The following is a 25,236-nucleotide window of genomic DNA, read 5'->3' on the forward strand; positions in this document are numbered from 1 at the left end:
CTAGAGAGGACCCCTAAACCTATTAAAGTAGTATTAGATTATAAGGCCCTAGAATACTTTATAATAACTAAGGCCCTTACAGCCCAGTAGGCACGCTAGGCGGACGTCCTATCTTAGTTTAACTTCTTAATTATATATAGACTAGGCGCTACAAACCGTGCGGATACTTTTACTAGGCGCGAATAAGACCTAAGTAACCATACGGCTATAAAAATCTTATTACGGACCCAGACGCTACTACAACCAGAGCACCTTAACCCCTAGATATAGGTAGAACTAAGTACAGACCCCTTAGGCGCCGAGATATATCCTATTAACCCTTTAGGACTTAACTTAATTAACAAATTACTGTAGATAAACCGTACGGCCCCTTCTCTATAGGAGTACCGTAAAAAGGCAAAGAATGTTACCAGCCTATGGTCCCTTAAAAATGGATTACTTAAGCATTAGGAACGGCTAGTAGTAGTAGAGAAATAGAACTTATAGACTCGGCTTATTACTAAAGCATATACCTAGGTCTCTACGGCCTACCCTAGAAAGAATAAGACCCGCAGGATTATTAGCGACCGCTATTACTGGCCCGGAATAGTTATAGATATCAACCACTATATACAGAACTACAACAACTGCTATAGGTCTACAATTCCACAAGATAAAACCCTAGGACTATTAAAACCCCTCTTAATACCCGACCGCCCCTAGTAATATATCTCTATAGACTTTTATAAGCTACCTCCAGACCGTGACGGATATAATATAGTTATGATCCTAGTTAACTACTTTAGCAAGCGCCCGTTCTTAATTCCCTATTATAAAAATATTAATACTAAAGAGGCAGCCTAACTATATATCCACTACGTCTACTAAATTTACGGACTATTAGACACTATTATATCTAACTACGGGCCGTAGTTTATATTAGCCTTTTAAAATAAGTTTACCTAGATCCTAGGCATTAAGCTAAAGCTTTCTACGGTATATTACCCCTAGACAGACGGTTAAACAGAGATTGTAAATTAATACTTAGACTAGAGACTCTGGCCTTTTATTAACTACTTCTAGGATAACTAGGCCAAACTATTGCCCTTAATAGACTACGCCCAAGCGACTCTACCCCATAACTTTACTGGATTTGCCCCTATTTAACTAAAAATAGGTTACCTACCCCGCACAAGCTTTAACTGGGAAAGACTAAAAGGGCCCCAAACTATACGCAAAAAACTATCTTATAAGGAAGCCTAGCAGTACGCTAAGCACTTAAAAGAAGTCTAGAAAGTAGTCCATATAAACCTAAAAAAGGCCTAGAAATTAATAAAATAGCAGGCAAATAAGTATAGGCGCGAGCCTAACTTTACTATAGGTGATATAGTCTAAGTTATAATAAAGAACTAGAAGATAGAACGGCCTAGCCGTAAGCTAGACTATAAGATAGCAGGACCGTATAAGATTTTTAATAAAGTAGGCAATTTATATAAGGTTAAGCTCCTAGACTTAATTAAAGTCCACCCTATTTTCTTACTAGATAAGCTATAGAAAGCTATAAATAACCTACTGCCCAGACAAAAGAATGAACCTCCCCTACTAATTTAAGTTAACGATAATAATAAATAGGAAATTAAAGAAATACTAGCCTATAAATTTGTAAAGGGAACGTTAAAGTATTATATTAGTTAGAAAGGATATAACCTAGACCCTACTTAGTACCCTATATAGAACTTTATAGGTAGCCCCTATAAGCTTTAAAAGTTTTATAGCCGTTACCCTAATAGACCTAAACTGCTAAAGTACCTAGATAAGTGGATAGAGTGCTAGTATAATAAAGACAATAAGCTACCAGAAGAACATAAGGATAAAAACACCCTAGAAATTTCTTAGTTACGTAAGGTGTTAAGATATTTAGGAACTTTAACTGGCGGTCGAAGTTATCTAATTAGTTAGATTCTCTTGCCAAGACTTTTAGCGGCAAAGCCTAAGGGCAGGCTTTTTTGGAGGGGGGGGTAATGTTACGGCACTGGCAGAACTTAGCAGAACTACGCACCGGCAAGTTGCCACAGATTGCCGTATATTGCGGTCACGTGACGCGAAGATCGTATATAGCTTTGAGCGGCGCTCCCCTTCTTCTCCTTTCCTTTCTTTAGCTTTAGATTCTCGTTTATAGACAATCCAATCGTACAGACTTGCGCGACCATTTTGCCGTACTTATGTCTCGATTGACTGAGTCGCTAACACGTTGTTAGGGGGGAGAGCTTAATTTGTCTATACTATAAGAGTTACCTTAATGGTGCTTATAGCTACCCAAAGACGCCTTTATATATTTTCTATCCTCCTTATCCTGCAGGTGCTTACTATACTTAATCTTTAATAGCAAGGATAGATCTAGTATATTAACCATAGCTTTCTTCTATTCTATTGCCTCCGACTAGCGCGTTAAGTAGTAAGGTAGTATCGGGTAGTGCTTTAAGTCAAATTTAAGATAGTATATAGTGCCGTGCTTTTTGTTCTTATAGTGCTATTAAAGGCAGCGATAGCGTTTAAGCAGCGTATATAGATACTTACTTTTAACTTCTGCACGTTTACGCCGTTTAGCAGCCTCTTTCTACATTTTAGTGGTAGTTAACGCCTTCTTTTTACCAGTAGCTTCCTCCACTATACCTTCGTGATCCTCGCTAGAGGACTCTACCTTCTTATTAGCTGCTACTTTAATTGGAATACCTCTTGCTTAAAGCGCCGTATTAATAGCCGCAGTAAAATTAGCGTCTCTAGCATTAGTAGACGCGTTAATAGGTGCAGTAGCGGCCTTATATTTAACTGTAAGATTAACCCTCCATGCCCTCCTTACGTACTTTAACTGTGCCTTTATTATTCCCTCTACTTCGCGCCATTTATCTACATTGTTTACCTCTTTAGGTATTATAAGATCCTTTGGATTTAATAACGTAATAATGGCAGTTAATTAATTAAGCTAGAAAGAACAAAGACCGTAATATTTATTAGCTTAATATATATTTTAGGCAACAAACTCTTAGTATTTAAAGGCTCCGAATGGGATGGCTAGAACGTTACTAAATATCTTTATAGCATTGGCGCATATAATAATATTTAGAAGAAAGGTTTAAAGATCTTTAGGCTGTTCTACAGTAGAAGGCATTAGTATAGGTATAGGTTCGACAGTAAGGTCTACCTCTTTAGGCGCTTTAGAAGCGTTCTTTGTAGTATTCTTAGGTGCTTTGGCTCTCCTCCTGTGCGTTATAGCGCTAACTAAAATAGGAAATAATATAGGCTTTAAATGGCTTCAAAAAATAGGCGATAGCGATATATTAGTATGGAGGATGGGTGGTGGCATGCGCGAGTATAGAAAAAGGGTTTAAACAGGTGAGGATTCGGCAAATTTCTGTTTTTGATCATGGTTTCTGACATTTGATCGTCCTTTTCCGAAGCGACTGTAGAGGCTGCCGATGGGTGCCGACATTCAAGCGACGTCTCGACTCGTGCGACTTGCAAAAATCAAAAGGGTATTCCTACACTAAGGACCAACGCTTTTATATCAACCGACTACCTAGGCAAGAAAGCAGTCATAACTTCAGTTGGAGCAAGTCGTCCTACTTGCTACATTGCTGTCGGCTACACCCGCACTTTAATTCGATTTACTACTTTTTCAATCTTAATATACATGGGACGTGCGAAATGTGACTAACAGTTAGCTTGCTTCTCTTCTAGTGCTACCAGTGTGCTTGTCGGAAAAATGGTGTCCTTGTGCAGACATATTTGAGAGACCACCTCATTTCGCTTGTACCCCGCAGTTCATAGCGATGCGAGGGATGCCGTCTGTGTTGGATTGACTGTACAGCTCGGTGCGGTCTCACTGGGCTCAATTGTCGGCTGCTTTCTCTCCCCATTCACTATTTCTGCTTTAACAAGTACTGGTATTGCGCCTCCTGTCTCTAACCCGAATTTCCTGTGGCTCAATGCCTCAAGCAGACTACCAATGGCCCCCGAATGGCTTGTGAAGGAAATGAATGTATTCTCGTCATTCGCGAATATATCGTCGAGTAATTCAGTCATCCGAACTTTGCGTGCAGATCGGGGCTCGCGGTAATCCTCTGTCCAGAGAGGATCCATCTCAGCAAAATCAGCCTCCAAGGTATAGGAAGGAAACATTTCGCGAATATAACTGGCGGGCCGTCGCCGATCGCAAGTGTGGACGCCGATGGCTTCGCGGAGGAGCTGGTTGCTACCATTAGCTGATCCATAGCACTACCATGGGCAAACATTGATTTATGAAAATAATGCGCTTACCTCCTTCACAACCGGCTTGAACGTCGCTATTCCTAGCTTTCCGAACGTGATCTCCGCCGTTTGAATCGCCCTTGTTAATGGACTCACATAGTAACTCTCGGGTGGTGGAATGCCTCCTCCTTGCTCTGGCAAATGAGTCCTCCAGAATTCGCATACCTCCTCCGCTTGTTTCTTTCCAACATCTGTCAACGCCGCGTCATCCCATACAATGCCATCTGCGCCATCGAGTTTCGACCAGTAGCACTAATTGTCGTCAAAACGGCCCAAATGATATCGAAGTAAATTTTTTTTATAGAATTGCCTAAAGCTCTGATTGTGGGGAAGTAGGGAAATGAGAAATTCTTAAGAAACCTACGTCCCACGCCGGCGTCCCATACTTTGTCTCGGCAACATTGTGCCAACCTTGCCCATGGCGGCCCATGAACAACACCTTGTATTGGACATTACCTGCACTTTTTGTGTTGAGAAGTTCCACATGATTTGCAAACCGCTGCCACTGTGTTTTGGCCTGGGTGGGATCGAGGGAGCTGTCCGTTTCATAGCTCCGGTTGATGAGCCCGAAGTTAGACGTTTTCTATGTGCGCTGTGAGTAGGATAATACGATTATGTGGAAACTCAGGAAAAGACCCACAAAATTAAACTTTGACGAATCTGTCTTATCGTCGTCTTGAAGGAAGTATCCTTTGACGGTTTCGTATTTTATATAAGTTTCTTGCGACGCATTTGGCGTGCGGTGTGTCGTTTCGCCGCCCATCATCATAAAAAGCCCGATGACTGTGCAAAGGAATAGGATAGGACTGCGAAAAAATCGAACGATTTCAAGTCAGCAAAACTTATGAGAAGGAAGCAGTCATAGCGAATAATAACTAGCGACATATATAGAAAAGCATACATCGCTACAGAGATCCCGTAGAACTGCGGATGAAGGGTTCTAAACTTCAAAGGCATAGCAGTTTGATCTATATCAAGAATACAAGCGAAGGAGGTTGCCCTTCGTACATATTTGCAGCGTGCTGTTACCAGATGTTGACCAGAGAACATTAACTGCGAAAGCGAATTAGCGTGGTGGGGCAAATGAGACCAATAAGACCAAATCACCCAACGTCACAGTTCAGTCGGAAGAGCCGTTGAAGCGATTCGTACTCTCAGCTGTATTCTATTTGGATTACAAGCTCACGTAGTCTCCCCATGGACAACCATGTGAAGACGATGCGACCGTCCGCCAACCAAGCTAACCACCAACGCCATTACATGCTTCATGAAGTTTGAACTTTTATAGATTCGCCTGCTCCCTCTCGACCTCGTACATGAAATCGAAATACGGCTTGTCGAAATGATGCACTCGCACGTAACCGTCCTCTCCGCCACTGCAGTATCCAGCGCCTTTAGGGTGCACGGCAACGTAGTTTAGCGGTCCGAAATGCCCCCTGACTCTGCCAATCTCCTCCATGAATATCTTGTGGTAGAATCGAGCCTCGAATTTACCTTGGCGTGCGCTTGTTGTTGTGACGTCCATGGCAGCCTGGCCGCCTCCAAGAATGACATAGTCCTTGACAGGTGTAATAGCCGCGCTGTTGAGGGGAGTGTCAGTGGCGTACGATTTCAGAACTTCCAGATCATTGGTGGTTATTAGCTATGAAACCTGTCAGCAAAGTTCGCACGCTTCACCTGGAGATACTCACTTTCGCAGTTTTATCTTTTGATGCGGTGATGAAGTATGTTCGATCCGGCGCCCACTGGAGATCCGTTACTTGCATATCATCTTCATGCGCAGAAATATTGAGGAGCAGTTCTCCTGTCTTCGCATCGTACTGCGAAACAGTTCCGTCCTCGTGCCCAGCAATGATGAACCTCGAGAAATAGCTGAATCCCGCAACAGTCGCCTTGCTCTCGTCACACACTATCCTCAAATTCTGCTCGTTCGTTTGCTCGGCGTCGACATCCGGATCGATCTCGTAGACGACGATTGTGCTGAGATGGCCCGACCGCTTTTCCGTCACACCTAGCAATTGCCGGCCGTCTGGCGAGAACTCGACGCGCTTGATACTTGTCGCGAAATCCCATGTCTTCAGAAGTTTTCCAGTCTTTACCTCCCACAGCCGCATAGTATTATCCGCACCACCGGTCGCAAGGAGCGTAGAGGTAGGGTCGACATCCACCGTCCATAGGGCGCCTTGGTGTCCATGGTAAGTGCCTAACCGCTCGCCGTTGTGTGAGAACCAGGCGCCAACGACGTGATCTTTGGAAACGGAGAAAATTATATCGCCATCAGAGTTGTATCTTACCGTCAGTTAGCACGTTTCCAAGAAGGCATAAGGGATTGGGTGGAACGTACTTAACTTGAGTCAAAGCCCGTTCCTGGAGGCCGAATTCAAATTAGCATGTCGCATCTTGTGAGCGTAAGTGAGAGTACTGACATGGCCAGACAGCAAAATGGGCCTCATATTGGGCAAAATGTAGGAGGGATGCCTTTCTAATAGACACAAAGAACGGTCAAGTTTCGTAGTGTTGCTGTGGTGGTGTATGCTAAAAGTTCGGCGGCGATATCGATATGCAGCCTTTGGAGTTGCGAAGTGGGATTTCAAGGTTGGTCTAGCCGAATCAGTTACAGTACTGTATTAGCGCAAGCTCCGCAGGCTCGGTTGCAATAACTCAGAGACCTTAGACTTGCACCGCAACCTCGAAGAGTTTTGGGGCTGTTGAGAGAAAGCTTCCTATTTGACTTGAGAAATAATCGAATGCGCCAGTGACAACATCATATTTTCGAGGGAGTGAGACATGTTTCTTGCTTTGCAAGGCAATTACCGACCTATGATTAAGCGTGATCGATCTTTTGGAGTCTGCTTGTTCCTTATTGTTTTTCATGTGCGTGTACAAGATCACCGAGGGGGACCGTTGCAATCAGTGTTCAGTGCAAGTTTAATTTCAGTGGCGCCAGTAGAGCTAGATGTGTTCTCTCAGCTTTATTTTCAAGTTCATCTTAATCCATCTCTAGATTCTTTAACTTTCAGATAGAAATTTTATTAGACTCATGAGATATCCAATAGCGAAGTTTCAAATGCATGCATCTTCAAAGCGGGTTGAGATTTGAATGGTGAATGATATCAGTCGTTATTTCTTCACTAAGGTTACCAAATCCACATCCTTCGTCTCCTCCCGACCGTTTAATCCAATTTAGGCATCTTCCCGTGTCCCTTCCTGATCGCCCTAAGAATATCTTCGAATATCAAACTGAACATAATGCAGCCGATGGAAAAGGATGAATATTGTTTTGCCTACAGCTGCAATGGTACCTATTTATATTGCACTCCAAAGGGTTATGCTAGGTGAGGCATGATACCACTTTTTGGATTTCATAACATGCTGTGCAGTATTACCGTTTGACCCACCGTACTTTCTATATTCAGCTTATTAACGATCAACCAGTAACTCGCTCCCGTGCGAGATTGGCACGCTCATCAACCGAGATCTGATTCAAAAGATCAAGTGGGCTTCATTCGGCCAAAGCAGCAAGTCGTATTTCATACTGTACCAGAGGGATGGTCGCTATTACTCAAGTAGCCTGCACCTTTCTCGTATGTCTAAAATTTGACTGATGATGAAGCAGCTTGGGGGGCCGATGTGCCACAAAACTTAAACAATTGGCTGATGGAACATCGGAAATTATCTGAACGAGAACCTTTCTTACACTGCGATGGGTCTATAAAGGTTGTGCTGGGCGCAACTGGAAGCTATGTGGCATGGAGCAGCAGAGCCATCACTGGTCAAGGTATCCCCACAAGTCTTCAACAACTCCTGCAGTCTTGGTGGGGTGACAATGGATGGATAAGAGGACCGCCACAGCTCATAACATTCGGAGCAGACGGTTCCTATTTTGTAGTTTCGGGCTCTGAGGGACAAGGTCCTGCTACATACGCATGGAACTGGGGAAACCAATCCCAAATGCTTCAGAACGCCTGGCAGTTTCTCTGGCGAGACCCGCTCTTCCAACCTGATAAATTGGCGGTAAGAAAGAATTGGTTTCTGCGTGCGCAGTGATGTCTTAGACTCTCAAATTCCTTTCGAGACGTTGAAACGGGGCAAAGGCGAGTAACCAAGCTAACATAGACCTAGCATGTCTCGTTCGATCCGCACAACAAGGGACGATATGTTATGGTAGAAAAGTGCCAAGATGGTTCATCTCGCCCGTCTGTGCGCTTTAGTCAATCCGTCGATTCAGGTGAACATGAACTTATCGGTCTCTTAAGAGGCAGCACGGGTCCATCTTTTACTAAAATACCGAATCCAAATTCCACCAAAGCCGTGAACAAGCCGGCCAGAGCCAAATACGGTGGCACGGCTACAAAAGATAAGAGAGAGTTGCCGTTACGGAAGGGCGAATACCTAACGATCATCTCCGAAGTGAGCGAATTCTGGTATATTGTACGGAATAAGGAAGACAAGCAGGGATGGGTGCATAGCACTTGGGTTACTCTTCTCGAAGAAGAACCACAAGGCCCAGTGGAGCTGTATTCAGCATGGAAAGCTAGGTGTGATGCCGCATTTGCCAAGGGAGGTCTGACAACTTTCCCTGAGTTGCCAACGTCGATTCGCTCCTGTAAGGCTGTCTCATGCGCAAATCTCAAAACACAGCTAGGGAATCTTGGAGTTTGCCAACACGATGTTGCATCGCTCCTTCGAGGCTCCGGGAAGTACTCTTACAAGTTCCTCAAGACGGAGCGTAATTCATGGCATCCAGATAAGTTTGGCCAACAATGTGCGCCCCGAAATAGGGAGGAGCTTAAGAAGAAAAGCGAGCAGCTGTTCATCATATATGGTCTTCTAATGGAAATTGAAGCAAAGAAGAATATATAGGCTCGGGAAATCATAAGGTGGAGACCAGAGGGTGATGGGACCCATCGAGTTTTCTTCTTTGACCGCAATGGAGCAGAATTAAGCAGAATAATTGATTCAGAAGGGGTGTACGCGCACATAATTCCGACGACTACCACAGTTAGAGTACCGGCATTAATAGTAGTCGGAGACAATTGTTGGCGGCGCCATGAAGAATTTGCCGGCAGTTGAGAAAAAGTAAATCAGGATAACTTACGCAATAGAAGAGTAAACAGCTCGTGATTCTCGAAAAACAAAAATGCTCATAGAGCCCTTCATTCTTCATTCAATAATCCAATACAGTCGTTCAACACAGCTGGCTTGGCCCCCATAATGATGATCCTGATATGCAGGTCCAAAGCTGCCCTTTACCCACCGGGCCCTCGCCGGCTACCGCCATTTGCTGTGCCGCATCAACGACGGACATTTGTACCGCCTTTCCACGCAACACTCTGCAGAAAAAACCCTCATCTCGGACGCCACTTCTCCAGCAGCCCGCTCAGGATGACGGCCACTAAGATTGACGGCACCGCCATTGCGAAGAGCATACGGGAGAGGCTTGGTGCCGAGATCAAGAAAAAGCAAGAGAGTAACCCAAGGTATAAACCCTCACTAAAGATCGTGCAAGGTACTACCAGTAGCATATCCTATTAGCTGATACATGTTTGCTGAGAACCTCAACTAGTTGGTGACCGTTCAGACTCAAGTAATCCTAATGCCCATCTCCATGATTAAGGTGTGAGTTTGCATATTGACATTCTCAAGGTACCTATGTGCGCATGAAACTGAAGGCTGCCGAAGAGGTAGACCACCGGTGCCCATTTACATATTAGATCCTATGCTGACTATTTATTCTACAGGCCAACATTGACTGCGAACGCGTCCACTTATCTGAAGACATCTCTGAAGCTGAACTTCTCCAATGCATCACACGATTCAACAACGATCCGGCTATCCACGGCATCCTCGTCCAGCTGCCAGTCCCAAAACACATCTCCGAACATGCCATAACCTCTGCTGTTGCGGATGAGAAGGACGTCGATGGGTTTGGAGTTGCGAATATTGGAGAGTTAGTGAAGCGGGGTGGTCACCCTCTCTTCACACCGTGCACGCCTAAGGGTGTGATGGTACTTCTAGAGGAAAGTGGTGTTGATTTGAAGGGAAAGAATGCTGTGGTAATTGGCAGGAGTGATATAGTGGGAAGTCCAGTCAGCTATCTCCTGAAGAATGCAGACGCTACGGTGACGGTCTGCCACTCCAAAACACAAAACCTGCCAGAGGTCGTGAAGCAGGCCGACGTCGTGGTTGCCGCTATTGGGCAGCCTGGCTTTGTCAAAGGAGATTGGCTGAAGCCAGGAGCTGTTGTGATTGATGTTGGCACGAACTACATCCCAGATTCAACCAAGAAGAGCGGACAGCGGGTCGTTGGAGATGTCGAATTCGATTCTGCCGTCGAAGTTGCATCACAGATCACCCCTGTTCCTGGCGGTGTTGGGCCCATGACGGTTGCCATGCTGTTGCAGAATGTCATCAATTCCGCGGACGCATCATTCGAGCGCCAAAAGCAACGCTCTGTCTCACCACTACCGCTAAAGCTGCAAGATCCTGTTCCTTCAGATATCGCGGTGTCACGTGCGCAGCACCCAAAGCCTATCACGAAAATTGCACAAGAAGTTGGGATTATGGGCTACGAACTTGAGCCTTATGGGGCATACAAGGCCAAGGTGGACCTTTCCCTTTTGAAGAGACTTGAGCACCGTCGCAATGGAAGATATATTTTGGTCGCTGGTATTACCCCAACGCCGCTCGGCGAAGGGAAATCGACGACAACAGTAGGTCTCACGCAAGCCCTGTCTGCTCACCTCGGTCGTATATCATTCGCGAACGTACGGCAACCAAGCCAAGGGCCTACCTTTGGTATCAAGGGTGGCGCAGCGGGTGGAGGCTACAGTCAGGTTATTCCCATGGATGAGTTCAATCTTCATCTGACGGGCGATATTCACGCTATTTCGGCTGCCAACAACTTGCTTGCTGCTGCGATCGAGACGAGGATGTTTCATGAGAACACTCAAACCGACGCTGCTTTGTACCGACGATTGGTTCCTGTCAAGAAAGGGAAGAGAGAATTCGTAAAAGTGATGTTCCGACGACTGAATAAACTCGGAATAGATAAGACAAATCCCGATGACCTATCACAGGACGAGATTCACCGATTTGCTAGATTAGATATTGACCCAGACACTATCACCTGGCGACGAGTGCTCGACGTGAACGACAGGCACCTACGAGGAATAACAGTTGGTCAAGCACCCACAGAAAAAGGCCAAACCCGCCAGACAGCCTTCGACATCGCGGTTGCTAGCGAATGCATGGCAGTACTTGCCCTTAGCAATGACCTCGCAGATCTTCGTGAGCGCCTTGGCAGGATGGTTGTTGCCAGCTCACGAAACGGCGATCCGGTGACTTGCGACGACATTGGCGCAGGCGGTGCTCTTACCGCACTCATGAAGGATGCTATCAAGCCTAATCTCATGCAAACACTTGAAGGCACCCCTGTCTTCGTGCATGCTGGTCCCTTTGCTAATATCAGTATTGGAGCATCATCCATTCTAGCGGATAAGTTAGCACTTAAGCTTGCAGGCACCGAGCCCGATGAAGACCACGAGGAGAAAACGGGATTCGTGGTGACAGAAGCTGGCTTCGACTTCACAATGGGTGGTGAGCGTTTCTTCAACATCAAATGCCGGTCCTCAGGCCTCGTTCCCGATACTGTTGTCATTGTCGCAACCGTCCGCGCTCTCAAGGTGCACGGAGGTGGTCCAGAAATCACCCCTGGTGCTCAATTGCAGGAGGTCTACCGGACTGAGAACATCGACCTACTTAGTAAGGGATGCGTAAACTTGAAGAAGCATATCTCAAACGCAAGGCAGTTTGGTGTCCCAGTTGTCGTAGCCATCAATCGCTTCTCAACTGATACCGATGCTGAAATTGCCATCATCAAAGAAGAGGCTCTCGCCGCAGGAGCCGAGGACGCTATCCCGGCCAACCATTGGGCAGAAGGCGGTAAGGGTGCTGTCAATCTAGCTCGCGGTGTTATTGCTGCTACGTCCAAGCCCAAGCCCGACTTTAAACTCCTCTATGAGCTTGAAGGCAGCGTGCAAGAGCGGATTGAGAAGATTGGAAAGATTATGTACGGTGCTGAGAAGGTCGAATTCTCGGAATTAGCACAGAAAAAAGTGGACACGTATGTGCGGCAAGGTTTCGGAAATCTGCCGATATGTATCGCAAAGACCCAATACTCCTTATCTCATGATCCAAGCTTGAAAGGTGCTCCAAGCGGCTTTACGGTACCGATCAGAGATGTGAGGATGGCTGCCGGGGCGGGATATTTGTGAGTGTTCTGATAGCCGCTTCTACTCGTTTCTTCGTATTTTATCTAAACCGGGGTCAACATCCCTGCAAGGTCGCAACCCTCGCTAATATTTTCACCACAGGTATGCCCTTGCGGCCGATATTCAGACCATTCCAGGCCTGCCTACTGCGCCAGGCTATCTCAATGTTGACGTAGATCCTGAGACGGGCGAGATCGACGGACTATTCTAAGACCAAACCCTTCCAGCATCTTTGCATTCGCCCATCTTCTGCTCTGCTTCATTAAAGAATATTCTCGTTCCGCATTGTCTTGGTATAACACGCATTCAACTGCTTCGTGGCTCTTCAACAGCATCGGCGATGAGCATGATACCCTGCCTCCACTGCAGGAGGGGTTTGTTTTAGGCGAGAAACGTGCCTAGTATAGCCCAGAAATATAGAGCGGTCACGAAAGGGCTCGGCTAAGCATCTGAGCTAGACTCGACTCTAAGATAGAAAAATATTGTGATGATATGGAATCTCACAACCAGAAATCAAATGATGAGCTCATCGTGGTTGGGCTTTCGCAGCCCAACATACATATTCAAAAGGAAGACTAGGACCTCGACTTCTAGTTCTTTTTGTGAGTTATGAATTGCCAGACCACACTGCGATATACTACTGCAGTCCTTGATTCACTTTCACAGTTAGTTACTAACCTAATAATCCCTTAGTGAGTCTGGGCTGCGGAGCGATGACCAATAATATATTACCTTAGCAAGCTCAGACGCATATAATCAATTAGCGGACAAATGTACAAGGGGGTAACATGAATGGGTCAGACGCCCTCCCTGCTAGTATGCTAGCAGAATAATACAGCCCAACCATTTTTCAAGGGTTCACTTATTTTGAAAATATACTAGCAGGGAGCCTGCCCCGTTCGTGGTACCCTTGTATCCCTTAGCACGGTAATTTGCGTCCTACTGGTATCGATAAGAACTAGCCAATTAGAGGAGCTGAATTTAGTGCCTGTACTCAGGAATTTGCAGCTTTATGCACGGACCACTTGCTCGTAGGACGCGCGCTAAGGGATAAGCGACTTAGCGAGCCGTGACAGCTTAAAATAATTATAAAAGCTAAATCTATTAGTAATAAACTTATTATAATATTATATAAGTCTATTCTCTTTAATAATGGATTTTTTTATTTAAAATAATTTTAACTTTAGTAAGTTATTAGTTTATTTAGATCTAATAATTATTAAATATATCCCTTGGCCCGTCAGCGTCCGACGAGAAGAAGGCCCGTGCACGAACACCAGAATCAAATATACGCGTGTATCTACATAGAATTCAATCATCAATTATACCACCACTATGCCTTCTAATCGCGCTAGAATCGACGCAGATCTTGTTCAAAAGATTCAATATAATGTCCCCCAAATAAGACAGCAAAAACGCCTCCCAAGCCCTGGCCGTTGCCTCATTTCGAACTTCTCCTTATTGACGACTGGCACAACCACGGCTCACCAAATGTTCCTTTCGGCACCGATATACACGATCCTTTTAAGTTATTCAGTCTCATCTCCACGGATGAGATTATAGATAAGCTTGTAGAGTGGACAAATAAGCATGCAGAGCTCTATCCACCAGATAAGGAGCATGCACTGAAATCAAAGGCCTCGAATATCTGAGTACGGGCTCCAAGTTTGGCTCACTTGATTGGTGAGCACGGGCCATCTTCTCGTTGGACGTAAATTGACGCGCCAAGGGATAGTTATAGAGCGATTTATTAATTTATATAGGGAAAATTATAAAAACCATTGCTCTGCTTGATAAGTCTTGCAAAATAGCCCCAGATGTTATTTTCGTCGAGGAGCCCAAATAGAGTTTAGTCAGCTCGGACCCAAAACTCCGCTCCTCTGAACTGAAATGACGTCTGAGCTTGCTGAGGTTAGACATGCTGTGCATTGCTGCTTGTACTGCCAAAGCTGCAGCAGGAAGACGGAGCATCTCCACCAATCCTAGTATTTCGTTATTATCTATCTTCATTTATACCTGCCGACAATATAAGAGTTAATAATTATCGTGGCATTGATATGGAGCGTCTTGACACTAGAAAGCATGATAGCCCTACACCGAGCACCTTCGACACCGCCCTCCGGGATTCGCGTTCCAATGAAGCTCCTATAACAGAGCCAGAGATAGTGCCTAGATTTTCAAGATTACTAGATCTGACAGATGAGCTTCTTCTCGGCATTATCGAGCAAGTCGAGAAGCCCAAGGATCTGTGCAACTTTGCGCTTACCTGCTTGCAAACCCAGGCTCTGGTTGAACCCTTTATATATCGTTCGATCCTGATACGTACTGGCGGTCAAGCGGATAATCTTGTGCGGTCCATCAAAGCACGGCCAGTTCGGGCATCTGCGATTCAAACGTTAGAAATTCGGTATATCTTTACAGCCGAGCACAACATCGAGGCCCTAGATCTAGTGCTCATGGACCTCCGTAATCTCCGCCACCTCACTATCGAATCCCCCTGCCTCAATAATGGGCCTTGGCGAAATGGGAGCCAGCCTTGGGAAAGCAAATGTAGGATAAATTACTGTACGCTCTTTGAGGCGGCTTCGTTGAAATTGCCTCCTAGTGCGCCAAGAGCTATCCCTTTACTTCAATCTAGTACGCAACCCTTCCAATGGAGACTATGTCAAATATTTAGCATGCGTCTTGATAAACGTATTAATTGGTGATCTACAGTTGTTCTTCACGCTCATGGAGACGGCGACAAATCTTTTATCCTCGGCAGAAGTGCTATAATGTTTCTGCATCCAACCGTACGAAATATCACACTCTCCTGTTCTGACATCACGGATGACCTTCTCACCTCCGAATTGTTTCGCGGCCATGAACGTTCCACGCCGTTGACTAATCTTGTTTTTGACGAATGTAACATTTCGGCTTTCGGTCTACAAGCGCTGCTTTCGTTGCCTCGTGCCCTCAAGAAGCTTACCCTTGGTGAACGGCAGTACCACTTCCACAACCCACCATGCATTCCGCTAGGAAATAACTGTGAACATTTCATGGGAGCACTTTACATGCAGCATGAGTCTCTTGAATATATCAAGCATATTGGCAGCAGAAAATGGCTCTCTGATAACCCTGATCTGAGCACAAATGTCCTGCATTACTTCGACAACCTCCGCATGCTAGAGCTAGGACCGCACTCCGTCCTCCGGAAGTGCCTTGTTGCAGATGACTTTCCCAGGGACCTGGAATCGCTGCGGCTTCTCAGCAACTACGCCCGGGGCACGATCGCTTATACTCACTTGAGTAGCCCACGAAAGGATTGGGGCAGCATTGTTGCGGCCGTGCTGAGCAAGCGCAACCAAGTGAAACATGTGGACGTCATCCTAGCGCAAGGCTTCGATATGGATTCGCTTTGCTCCCTGTGGCAGAGCGGAGAGAGGCGAGGCGACATCTATCAGGCTGCAAAGCCGTTGCGGGAGCGCGGGACGCGCTTCCAGCTGTTTGCGGAGTATTTTACCGACGGCAATGTTTTCATCCCGCCGTATCTGTATGGCGAGGATGTGCCGCAGGAACTGCTCGTCTATGATTCAGAAATCCCTTATCTGTTTGGATCTGTCAATTATGGCGAGGATGAAGCTGAGGATGGCGAGAAGCAAAGCCCGTGGGGTGGTGAACCTAAGAATGTGGAAATAGATTAGGCAAGTGAGCGAACTTGGGTTCTAAATTGCTTCATTGTCTTAATATCAGAGTTAGCCTTGGAATCCTGCTTCGTGAATACTGAAACTCCCTTCGTCACTTCGAGAAAAACTTCTAAGTAATTACGAAGGTATACCGAAACACAGCTGGGCCCCTCTTCCTTACTCTTCATTTCCATCTTGCTGGTCCTCCGTATTATCCACAAAGTCCCTGTGCTGCACCGCATCTTCCTCCAGTCACTCGCTCAGCGATGGCGTGGGCAACGGTGCCTCACTAGCATAGGCGCTCTCCACAAGCCCAGTGTCCTGAGCCCGGCCCTCCCCCGCGCCTAGCTCACGCCCAGTCTTAATCTCGAGTGGTATTTCTCCTCACCAAACTTTGAGCTATGTCCGTATATGGATTTATGCTAAGTGTTTTGATCTAGTATCTATGAAGTGTGTTAATATTGACTGTAGTGTCTAGCGCTTTGCTTCTCCCCCCTCCCCTTCTCAGCCGCTCAATTGCACCTTACCACTCCAACATTCTTGCTATGCATTTCTTGACGGTTAAGACCTGATCCTATGCCACTTCGCGCAACGAGTCGATCTGCTGCTTCATTTTACCTAGCACCCGTGCCTGCTCGTCCATTATCTCTTGTATGCTTTTAAGCCCTACGGTCATTGCTGTGGCCCGCGCGGCGTGATTTGGTGTCAAATTTTTGTAAGAGTGCACCTCACAGCGCTGTATGTGATGGCTTTGTGGAGCTGGGGGTTCTCATCTTCGAGGTTGTGGACTAGGGTGCGTCATTCTACATTTGTGAGTGCAGGGTGGCTGGCAATTTTGAGAAGGTGCTTGGGAGCACCTGAGGATCTTAGGATAGAAGAGAATGTAAAGCTTGATGGTAAATGGGGATTCTTGAAAGTGCTGATGTGGTTTGGGAGAAAAGAGGATGTCTGGTTTCTCATCATGAGAGAAAGGGTGGTGTGGGGCTATAGACCAAGCGATAATGGTAATTAAGGACAATAGAGTCAGGGATGAGTAAGAATAGCCGAAGAAGTATGTAAATAAGGCCAATAGCGATTGGGTGGTGAAGATTGGGAGGTTAAGGCTTGCCATGTGATCTGATGTCAAGGCTGGACGGCACGGCGTTGTTGTAAAAAGTATAGCGATTTGGTTAGGAGCCATCTACGTGAGATAGAAGGGTGGAGACTGTTTTACAGAAAAGATAAAGATCGGCTTGAAATTTTGCCATCTGCGCAACCCGTTTGTTGAAAAAATGTTTATGCGGAATCCGCTAAAAAGATTTTTTCCTGTATTCAAACAAGATTTAGAGATCTATAGTTCTCACCTTGATTATGCACTCATAACAGCAGTCTGTTTAGAACAGTCAAATTAGCTATGATCATTGGAAGAAGTTGCAGCAAATTGACGGTTTGAGATGCGGGGAAACTCACCCTAGCCACACTATACAACGGGGTGATGCCCGTCCAGTGCTGGAACTGTTGCTAAATTAGTGCCTCTAGTCGTGGCAAAATCATCGTGAAGGCCTCTCAAGCATACCTGGTAGATGCCCTGTCCAACCAATACCTCCAACCCATTCACTGTTTTCCATCCTGCATCTGTCGCCAACTGCATCAGCGCCGTGACCGGTGGCTTATAAGTCATCTCCAGTAGTATTCGCTGCTCGCCAAGGACCCCTCCAATATCTTCGTTAGAAGAATCACTTTCAGAGCCCTTTGCGAACAGGTTGCACAAGATCTCGCGCATGTTAGATTCGATCGGCTGGTCCGCGGGAATCGTGCCAATAGCCACGGTTGGTATCTTCTTCAACTGTTCAAGGGATTGCACGTCCGGTATAATGCGTAGGTCGTAACCCTTTGGGAACGACTCGATAAGCGCCTCTAGCTTCTTTGATGAACGTCCTACGATATAGATCGGTGAATACTGCATCGCATTGAGAGCGTAGATGGCCGCACGCGCAGTGCCGCCACCTCCGATCACGAGGCCGCTCTGAGCTCCAGCGCTTCCTTGGGCACCAGCATTGCGGAGCACTAGAACCATGCCTTGCCAATCAGTGTTGCGGCCAACCAGGCGGACCCCTTCTTTCCCAGAAGCATCGGTCACGGTCTCTGGAACGATGGTATTCATAGCACCGATAACATCGACTTCTCCGTCGAAGCTGTCCATAAAAGGTCGGATATCTTGCTTTAGAGGCATGGTGACTGAGGCGCCCCCGAAGTCGGGGGATCGGATTATGTCTTTCACGTCATGGACGTCTGCAGTCTCGAATATGCTGTAGGTATGCGGCAGACCTATCTCGCGGAAGAGAGTGTTGTGCATGGGTGGAGACCGAGAGAGGGTAACGGGATGCCCGAAGATGTAAAACATTTTGGGTTCGATCTCTCCGATAAGAGAAAGACCGCGGCGAATATCTGCTGCGGAGAGCTGGCCTGGAGCCGTGGCTGAGGGCAGTTTAGGGTGTGCGACAGGGGTCATGAAATTGTTGGTAATTCTACTAAGCTTGCCGTGGGTGCCCATGTTTATGGCAATTATCGGCACAGGGTGAGAGCTTTCTGCCCAAGCCTTGAATTCCGCAAGCGCAAAGTTATCCTGTATGTTTCGCGCTACGCCCACTAGCTTAATGACATCGCCGTTTTGCAATGCTTTGTTGTAGAAAGGGATCCATGACCCGTTGCTCCACGACAGCTTGCCCTGAGGGTCATGATGAGAAGCGATGATATTGGAGAAGCCTCTGTTTTCTGTGATTTCACGGATAATAAGGTCAGGCATCGTCATTTCCAAGTCTACAAAGTCACACCCTAGCCGTATGGCAGTCTTGTAGAGTTGGAGAGCGTCGTCATAGGCATCATCAGGAAACTTTCCACCCTGAGCTTTTGTTCGCAGAGTAAAAATTAGAGGGATCGTGATTGCAGATCGTAGCAATGCTACTTGATCCACAACGAAATCACTGGTGGGTATTCCATTTCTAGACGCAGGATCCTCTAGAAGGTCAACACGTAGTTCCACGGCATCCGACCCAACGACAATCTCCGGTAAGAGATGGACCCAGGGGAGGACTTGAGGCATGGAAAGGCAAACAAAGAAAGATTGCTTCTTGCTCTTCATAAAACTGACTGCAGACCCTTTGCCTGAGATCAGCGAGAGGAAGCGGGAAAAGTCTTCTAACGTGTTGGCTAGACCAGCAGAATCAACTGTTTGGCTGTGGAAGTGGAAATTGCTGCACTCCTCGTACCAAGGTTTGCGACGAAGCCAGACTCCCATCATGTCTTCGACGTAGGCTGGCCGAGTCTTGTCAATGTTGAGGAACTCCACGACCCTTGAAATGTCTCTTGTTACCAATAGCACGATGCCTCCGTCCCTTTGATAGCTCGAAAGTAGTTTTCGGGCCTCAGGCATCTCAACTACTCCGCCTCCACAGGCGAGAATGTGTCCAGTGGGTCGCTCTTTAAATGTCCTCGCGAGGAGTTTTAATTCTTCATCTCTGAAGCCTTCCCAGCCCCGCTCCTTAATTAATTGCGGGATCGTTATGCCAACATGCTCTTCCAAAGCCGTGTCAAGGTCCAGGAGTGGCCAACCCAGGATGCGTGCTGCCCAGCCACCGGTGGTTGTTTTTCCAGCGCCCCTCATCCCGATAATGAATATCGACCTTTCGTGAGTAGCTGTTCCATTCACAATCTCTCCTCGCGATGGAGGCTCAACACCCTCTAGTTTCACATTGAATAACTGTGAGAGGTTATCCCAGAAGCCCGGCCACGTTTTCCCTGTGCAATCTTTCTCGAGAATGATGACTGGTTGTGGTGCTACCAAAGATAGAACGCCAAAGCTCATTGCCACTCTGTGATCATCGTAGCAATGTATTCCCTCTGACGGCGCCTTCAGTTGATGGTTCCGTCCATCGACTTCAATACCATCATCTAACTCCCGACATACAACACCAAATTTGGCGAGTTGATCTTTCATCGCCGCGATCCGGTCGCACTCTTTGACACGTTGGTTGGCAATACCAACAATCCGAGTGGTAGCTGTTGAGCCATTGGAAGACGCGACCGCTGCTAGAACTGAAGCCGTCAGGAAAGCGTCCGTCATGGGTTCCATGTCCACTTCAGACAGTGCTACTAACGAGCCCCGAGGGGGACCGGTAACGGTAGTGGAAGTGTCTGTCTGTTCTACGGTGCAACCCATTGGCCTAAGAACATCAACGGCGAAATGAGCATCGCCCTGAAGTGACTTCGACCCGATGTTTGGGACCGTGCAAGTTGTTCCGGTGATCGCTGCAATGGCAAGGGGGTATGTCGCGGAGCTCGCATCACTCTCAACTTCATACTTGGCGGGGCTCGTATATGGTTGGTTGGGAATGTGGTAGGTGTTTGGCTCAGACTGAGACTTCTGGATTTGTACGCCGAACTTGGCCATCATAGCGATCGTCATATCAATATATGGCTGAGATATTGGTTTTCCACCGACCAGACGGAGAGTAACCGGTTTCTTGGCATATGGTGCGCACATTAACAGAGACGATACATATTGGGAGGAAACAGTTGCTGCGAGTTTGATCTCTCCGGTGAATCTATTCTCGGAATCCCCTCCACATCCAAATCCTCCGCAGGCTCTGATGCCTAGAGGAAGACTACCTTCTTTCTCCATATAATCAATACCAACGCCAATTGATCGTAGTGACTGAACCAGAGGTCCCACGGGTCGCTCTTTCATTCTAGCATTTCCAGTTAACACAGTGAGTCCAGTTGCTTCTGTCGGTTCCGCAAGAGTCGCAACGGTGGTCAAAAATCGCGACGCTGTACCAGCATTCCCCAGATAAAGCTCCTCTGCTGTTGCTTTTAATTTTCCTCCATTTCCAGTAACCACTAGAACACGACCATCATCCTCCCAAGAGAATGTAGCACCTTGGAGTTTTGCAACAGCATCAAGCATGACTTGGGTATCATCGGAATGGAGGAGATTAGTAATTCGGCATGATCCAGAGCCTAGAGCTGCAAGCACTAAAACACGGTTCGAGATACTCTTCGACCCAGGTGGAGTGCAAATAACCTGCGAGTCTGCAGGGATGCCAGGGTGAACGACGACACTGGGCGAGAGTACCAATTTGATGTCACGATCTGCCACAACACTAGCCTTCTTCTCGTGCGTCCGGCCAATTCCTGATAGGAGAACGATCTTCTTCTTTTGACCGTCGTTTTTCTTGTCAACAGCCATGATCGAAATGAGCTCATCGACGGGGCACTTCTTATTCGCTGATCGTTTTCGCACTTGCTTATCTCCAAGCGAAGTGGGGAGGCCGTAGCTTGAGATACATTTTGATAGCCTTGCAACAGCCGCGGGTTCAAGGACGCCGAGATATCTTGCTAGCTCTGCTTCCTTAACCATACCCATTGCAACGCATTCGCCATGGAGGATCTGTGGCGTGAGAATAGCTTCCATTGCGTGGCCGATGGAATGGCCAAAGTTGAGCAGATTTCGCAGTCCGCCTTCCCTTTCGTCAGCCGACACGACGTGTGCCTTTACACGGACTGAACCGAGGACTATTCTCTTGAGTATCGAGGTGATCGCCTCGAGACGACCACTGCCCTTGGCTGGCTGCTTCTCAATGGTCTGAAGTATAATTTCTGCGTTGTCTTCGAGCGCAGTAAATTCCTCGTCGTCCCAAATGGCTGCGGTCTACCTACTATTCAGTATTGATATATCGTGAATCATTATATCCCCTACCTTAATAACCTCCGCCATGCCATTTATTACCTCTCTTTTAGGGAGAGTTTCAAGGAATTGTAGATCGATATATATCCTCTCAGGCTGCCAGAAGGCCCCAACCAAATTCTTTCCCGCCGGTGTGTCAATAGCGGTTTTACCCCCAATCGACGAGTCCACCATAGATAGCAGCGTGGTTGGTACTTGCACAAAGCGAATACCCCTCATATACGTAGCAGCCACAAACCCGATCATGTCGCCAATGACTCCTCCACCGAGAGCAATGATGACCGTGTCCCTTGTACATCCTTGCGACAATAGCCAATCCTCTACCGCACCCTTCGTAGATCGTGATTTGGAGTTCTCGCCAGGTGCGATTTCGTATGCGAGGAGCCTCGGGGGGGAGGATAGCTTCGAAGCTTCATTTTGGAAGCTCTTTTCGAAGGTAGGAATGTACAGCGGGCCGATATTTGTGTCAGTTATTAGCACGTAGGTCGAGGACTTCACTGTGATGAGGAGATCATGCGCTATATAATCCTGCCATAGCCCATAGTCAACGATGATTGCATCTTTCCCCAGGATGGAGACCTTGGTGGGGTGTCCAGAAGCTCCAGGTGCGGCCATTGTAAGCGCAGGGTCGGGGACTCGTTTCAGGGTATCGCACGGTCAATCAAAGAAATATCAGCTCATAGGGACTCTGTATTCAAGAAATCATATAATGTATGGTATGTTCTAGCATGGTGGTTGTATTTGATGCTCAGCACACATGAGTAAATTTTGAAATACATTTCTAGGGACTTTTGTCGGCGATGTCGGAGTTTCAGCCGGGACCTTTCTTGGCATTCCCCAGCGATAATCCCTCATAACTATCTTCAAACCGTAACCATATGGATGCCCTCGTACTAAATGATTAAAAAAGATACATGAAGAGTGAGAATGAAGCCGATGAATCAGCTGGCTGACACCAGCCGCCTGAACTAGAAGCCATAAGCGACTACGTACCTCCCACGAATCTCACGACTTTGTTTATCAATCACGATGGATGCCTTCGGCTGGATCCATGTTGTGGAGTGCCATAAATAACGGGGTCATTCCTTAGATCACAGGAGTTTGTAGATATTCTTCAACAGTCGCGTTTACGAGCTCTTTCACATCAGCAATTATCCACTATCACAATGCCTTCCTCAGAAGAAGCAGAGCGCCTTCAGCTGCCAGGTTTTGGCCTTCCAACCAACACCATGCCAGACTTTTGGTATAAAGGATCACATCATGTGAACACTGTCTCCCTCCTGCGATATCCCAATGCCATTTCTGACTGGTCAGGCGACCCAATGACAATCAGGGAGAGGAACATGATGGCGATGGTCAGCCAGATTGCCGACAAGCCTGAATGGAGACGGAGGGTTTTTGATGAAGAGATTGCTAAATGGCGCACTGAAACTATCACGGAAGCAGGCTAGGGTTTTTCCGGGAAGATGTTTGAATATGTGAGGATATCTCACCACTTAAAAATCTCATTGGCTGTGCCTCTAATTAAAGGCCTAGTGCCTGGCTGGGCTCCGGGCCAAAGCCAAAACCCACGAAGTTACAGACATGGTGGCCGTGCTGGATGCCGACGTAGCTGTGGTAAAGTCGGACGCGCGATCATCTCTGAAGACCCTAAGAAGGCCTTAAAGCAACCGTTAGACTTCTCGAAAATGTCCCGGATCAACTTAAAGATTGGCATCCCGGATTTGATGAGAAATTTCTGAACCTTGTGTATCCCTCTTTATTTCCGCTCCTCTGGCCGCACTCGCATGCTCCCAACCGGTAGCGTCGGCCTCAGAGAGTGTGCAGAGAGCCGTAATAAAGGCGAAGTCGTCCCAATTCTCAAAGACAAGGAAGTAAAAGTACAGAGATTGAACGCCAGTCTCCGACAGCTTAGTCTTGGACAAGTCAAATTTTGGTCCAAGCGGTTTCTATGGCTCCAATTCGCTGATGGTGGCAAAGTCAAAATCACTGGCTACATTAACAACTTACACCCTGTCCATCGCGAGAAATTGTATACCGTCATCGAGAATTTCATAGCTAAATCAATCCTACTTTGGTCAGGTTTTGAACTCTACTGTCATGCAAACCAATCCGCGCATTGAGATGGACATGACTAGATACAAAACCCCTACGAGTGGAGGAGATGGAGAAGAGAGTGGAAGATGAAGATGAAGATGAAGATGCCGATGAGGATTGGGTAGGTGTTGCAAATATCTCTTGCATATTCCTCTTTTTTTAATTAGCAATTCAATCTCCTCCCTGCAACTCTCGAGCCATTCACCAACCGTATTCTCATCAAACCTGATGCAGGTGAATACTTCCCCAGGCCCGTCCACATACTGTCAACCTACGCGGAAAGTTCGCGGAAAGCGGCCTACAGGTCCGTATTCACCTTCATACTAACCCGTAGACCTTCAATCCCATCCGCACCCCTCCAACCAAGTCCCATAGGTCATCGTCAAGCTTGCCAAAATCTACCTTACCCCTGAAAAGCCCACGTACGGCAGCGGAACCTGGCACATCGAAGGCCAACTAAACGAGCACATTTGCGCCACCGCAATCTACTACTACGACAACGTCAACACCACCGACAGCCACCTCGCCTCCCGCCAGACAATCAGCGTCGAGGATATGGACAAGAAGCAAGCCGACCAGCACAACTACGAGGGCGTCGAGTACCTCTACGGCATCGAGCAGTACGGGTCGGGGATCCAGGGCCTGGGCCGCGTGCTGGCGCGCTAGGGCCGCCTGCTACATCCTGCAGCACCAGGTGCAGCCGTTCCGGCTCGCGGACTCGTCGAGGCCCGGCCATCGCAAGATCCTGGCGCTGTTTTTGGTCGGTCCGTTTCTGCGCGTCATCGGTACTGCGAATGTGCCGCCGCAGCAAAAGGATCGGAGGGCGGAGGCCATTCGAGAGAAGAGTAAGCTCGGGGAGCTGCCGATGGAGCTGATGCAGTTTGTGGTTAATGATGTGGATGATTTCCCTATCAGTCTTGAGGCGAAGAAAGTGAGGGAGGAGCTGATGGAGGAGAGAAGGGCGTTTGTTGAAGATGTGAACGTCGAGTATGAAAGCGAAGAGTTCAATTTTCTGTGAGCATTGACGGAAGCGGAGAAGACTCAAATCCTAGAGTATTGATATATTGTGGTACTTGAGCATTAATTAGCAGATACTCGCTAAACGGCGCAGCTCGGTACGTCCCATAATATATTAATTCGTCACTATTGCCACCCATTTCAGCACTTGGGCCAGGTTAATAGCAATATA

At 47.1% G+C, this 25,236-nt stretch overlaps 9 protein-coding genes across 9 annotated transcripts; 4 read left to right on the forward strand and 5 right to left on the reverse strand.

The window, feature by feature from the left end:
• Positions 1-3,083: 3,083 nt before the first annotated feature.
• Positions 3,084-3,308, reverse strand: K441DRAFT_666242 (uncharacterized protein; the record flags this gene model as incomplete). Its single annotated transcript, XM_067649632.1, has 1 exon — positions 3,084-3,308. A coding segment is annotated over one exon (165 nt), but the record flags the coding sequence as incomplete, so codon positions are not given.
• Positions 3,309-3,573: 265 nt separating this feature from the next.
• On the reverse strand, positions 3,574-5,401 carry K441DRAFT_699168 (phosphoglycerate mutase-like protein). Its single transcript, XM_067653132.1, has 4 exons — positions 4,928-5,401; positions 4,652-4,870; positions 4,297-4,539; positions 3,574-4,224 (listed from the first exon to the last, which is right to left on the reverse strand). The coding sequence occupies exons 1-4, from the start codon at positions 5,054-5,056 to the stop codon at positions 3,802-3,804; spliced, it is 1,014 nt and encodes a 337-aa protein (XP_067500013.1). The 5' UTR covers positions 5,057-5,401; the 3' UTR covers positions 3,574-3,801.
• Positions 5,043-5,401, reverse strand: K441DRAFT_666245 (uncharacterized protein). Its single transcript, XM_067649633.1, has one exon. The coding sequence runs from the start codon at positions 5,242-5,244 to the stop codon at positions 5,053-5,055; it is 192 nt and encodes a 63-aa protein (XP_067500014.1). The 5' UTR covers positions 5,245-5,401; the 3' UTR covers positions 5,043-5,052.
• Positions 5,402-5,569: 168 nt separating this feature from the next.
• On the reverse strand, positions 5,570-6,740 carry K441DRAFT_579164 (eukaryotic translation initiation factor-like protein 3 subunit; the record flags this gene model as incomplete). The annotated part of the gene is made up of 4 exons (XM_067644324.1): positions 5,570-5,929; positions 5,979-6,576; positions 6,632-6,654; positions 6,714-6,740. The coding sequence occupies 4 exons, from the start codon at positions 6,738-6,740 to the stop codon at positions 5,570-5,572; spliced, it is 1,008 nt and encodes a 335-aa protein (XP_067500015.1).
• A 171-nt stretch (positions 6,741-6,911) lies between these two features.
• K441DRAFT_242982 (uncharacterized protein) lies at positions 6,912-7,348 on the forward strand. The gene has a single exon (XM_067640724.1). It carries the CDS (start codon positions 7,075-7,077, stop codon positions 7,309-7,311), a length of 237 nt encoding a protein of 78 aa, XP_067500016.1. The 5' UTR covers positions 6,912-7,074; the 3' UTR covers positions 7,312-7,348.
• Positions 7,349-8,120: 772 nt separating this feature from the next.
• On the forward strand, positions 8,121-9,590 carry K441DRAFT_666246 (uncharacterized protein). Its single transcript, XM_067649634.1, has one exon. It carries the CDS (start codon positions 8,449-8,451, stop codon positions 9,148-9,150), a length of 702 nt encoding a protein of 233 aa, XP_067500017.1. The 5' UTR covers positions 8,121-8,448; the 3' UTR covers positions 9,151-9,590.
• Positions 9,591-9,649: 59 nt separating this feature from the next.
• On the forward strand, positions 9,650-12,715 carry K441DRAFT_699169 (FTHFS-domain-containing protein). Its single transcript, XM_067653133.1, has 4 exons — positions 9,650-9,796; positions 9,854-9,874; positions 9,934-9,971; positions 10,029-12,715. The coding sequence occupies exons 1-4, from the start codon at positions 9,673-9,675 to the stop codon at positions 12,561-12,563; spliced, it is 2,718 nt and encodes a 905-aa protein (XP_067500018.1). The 5' UTR covers positions 9,650-9,672; the 3' UTR covers positions 12,564-12,715.
• Positions 12,716-14,480: 1,765 nt separating this feature from the next.
• On the forward strand, positions 14,481-16,392 carry K441DRAFT_699171 (uncharacterized protein). The gene is made up of 2 exons (XM_067653134.1): positions 14,481-15,197; positions 15,276-16,392. Exons 1-2 carry the CDS (start codon positions 14,618-14,620, stop codon positions 16,241-16,243), a joined length of 1,548 nt encoding a protein of 515 aa, XP_067500019.1. The 5' UTR covers positions 14,481-14,617; the 3' UTR covers positions 16,244-16,392.
• Positions 16,393-17,318: 926 nt separating this feature from the next.
• K441DRAFT_643336 (Pentafunctional AroM protein) lies at positions 17,319-22,696 on the reverse strand. The gene is made up of 4 exons (XM_067646717.1): positions 21,963-22,696; positions 17,781-21,914; positions 17,675-17,719; positions 17,319-17,594 (listed from the first exon to the last, which is right to left on the reverse strand). The coding sequence occupies exons 1-4, from the start codon at positions 22,563-22,565 to the stop codon at positions 17,574-17,576; spliced, it is 4,803 nt and encodes a 1,600-aa protein (XP_067500020.1). The 5' UTR covers positions 22,566-22,696; the 3' UTR covers positions 17,319-17,573.
• Between the last annotated feature and the right edge of the window lie 2,540 nt (positions 22,697-25,236).

This window comes from Cenococcum geophilum, assembly GCF_001692895.1.
Source record: "Cenococcum geophilum 1.58 unplaced genomic scaffold K441scaffold_47, whole genome shotgun sequence".
NCBI classification, from domain to species: Eukaryota; Fungi; Ascomycota; class Dothideomycetes; order Gloniales; family Gloniaceae; genus Cenococcum; species Cenococcum geophilum.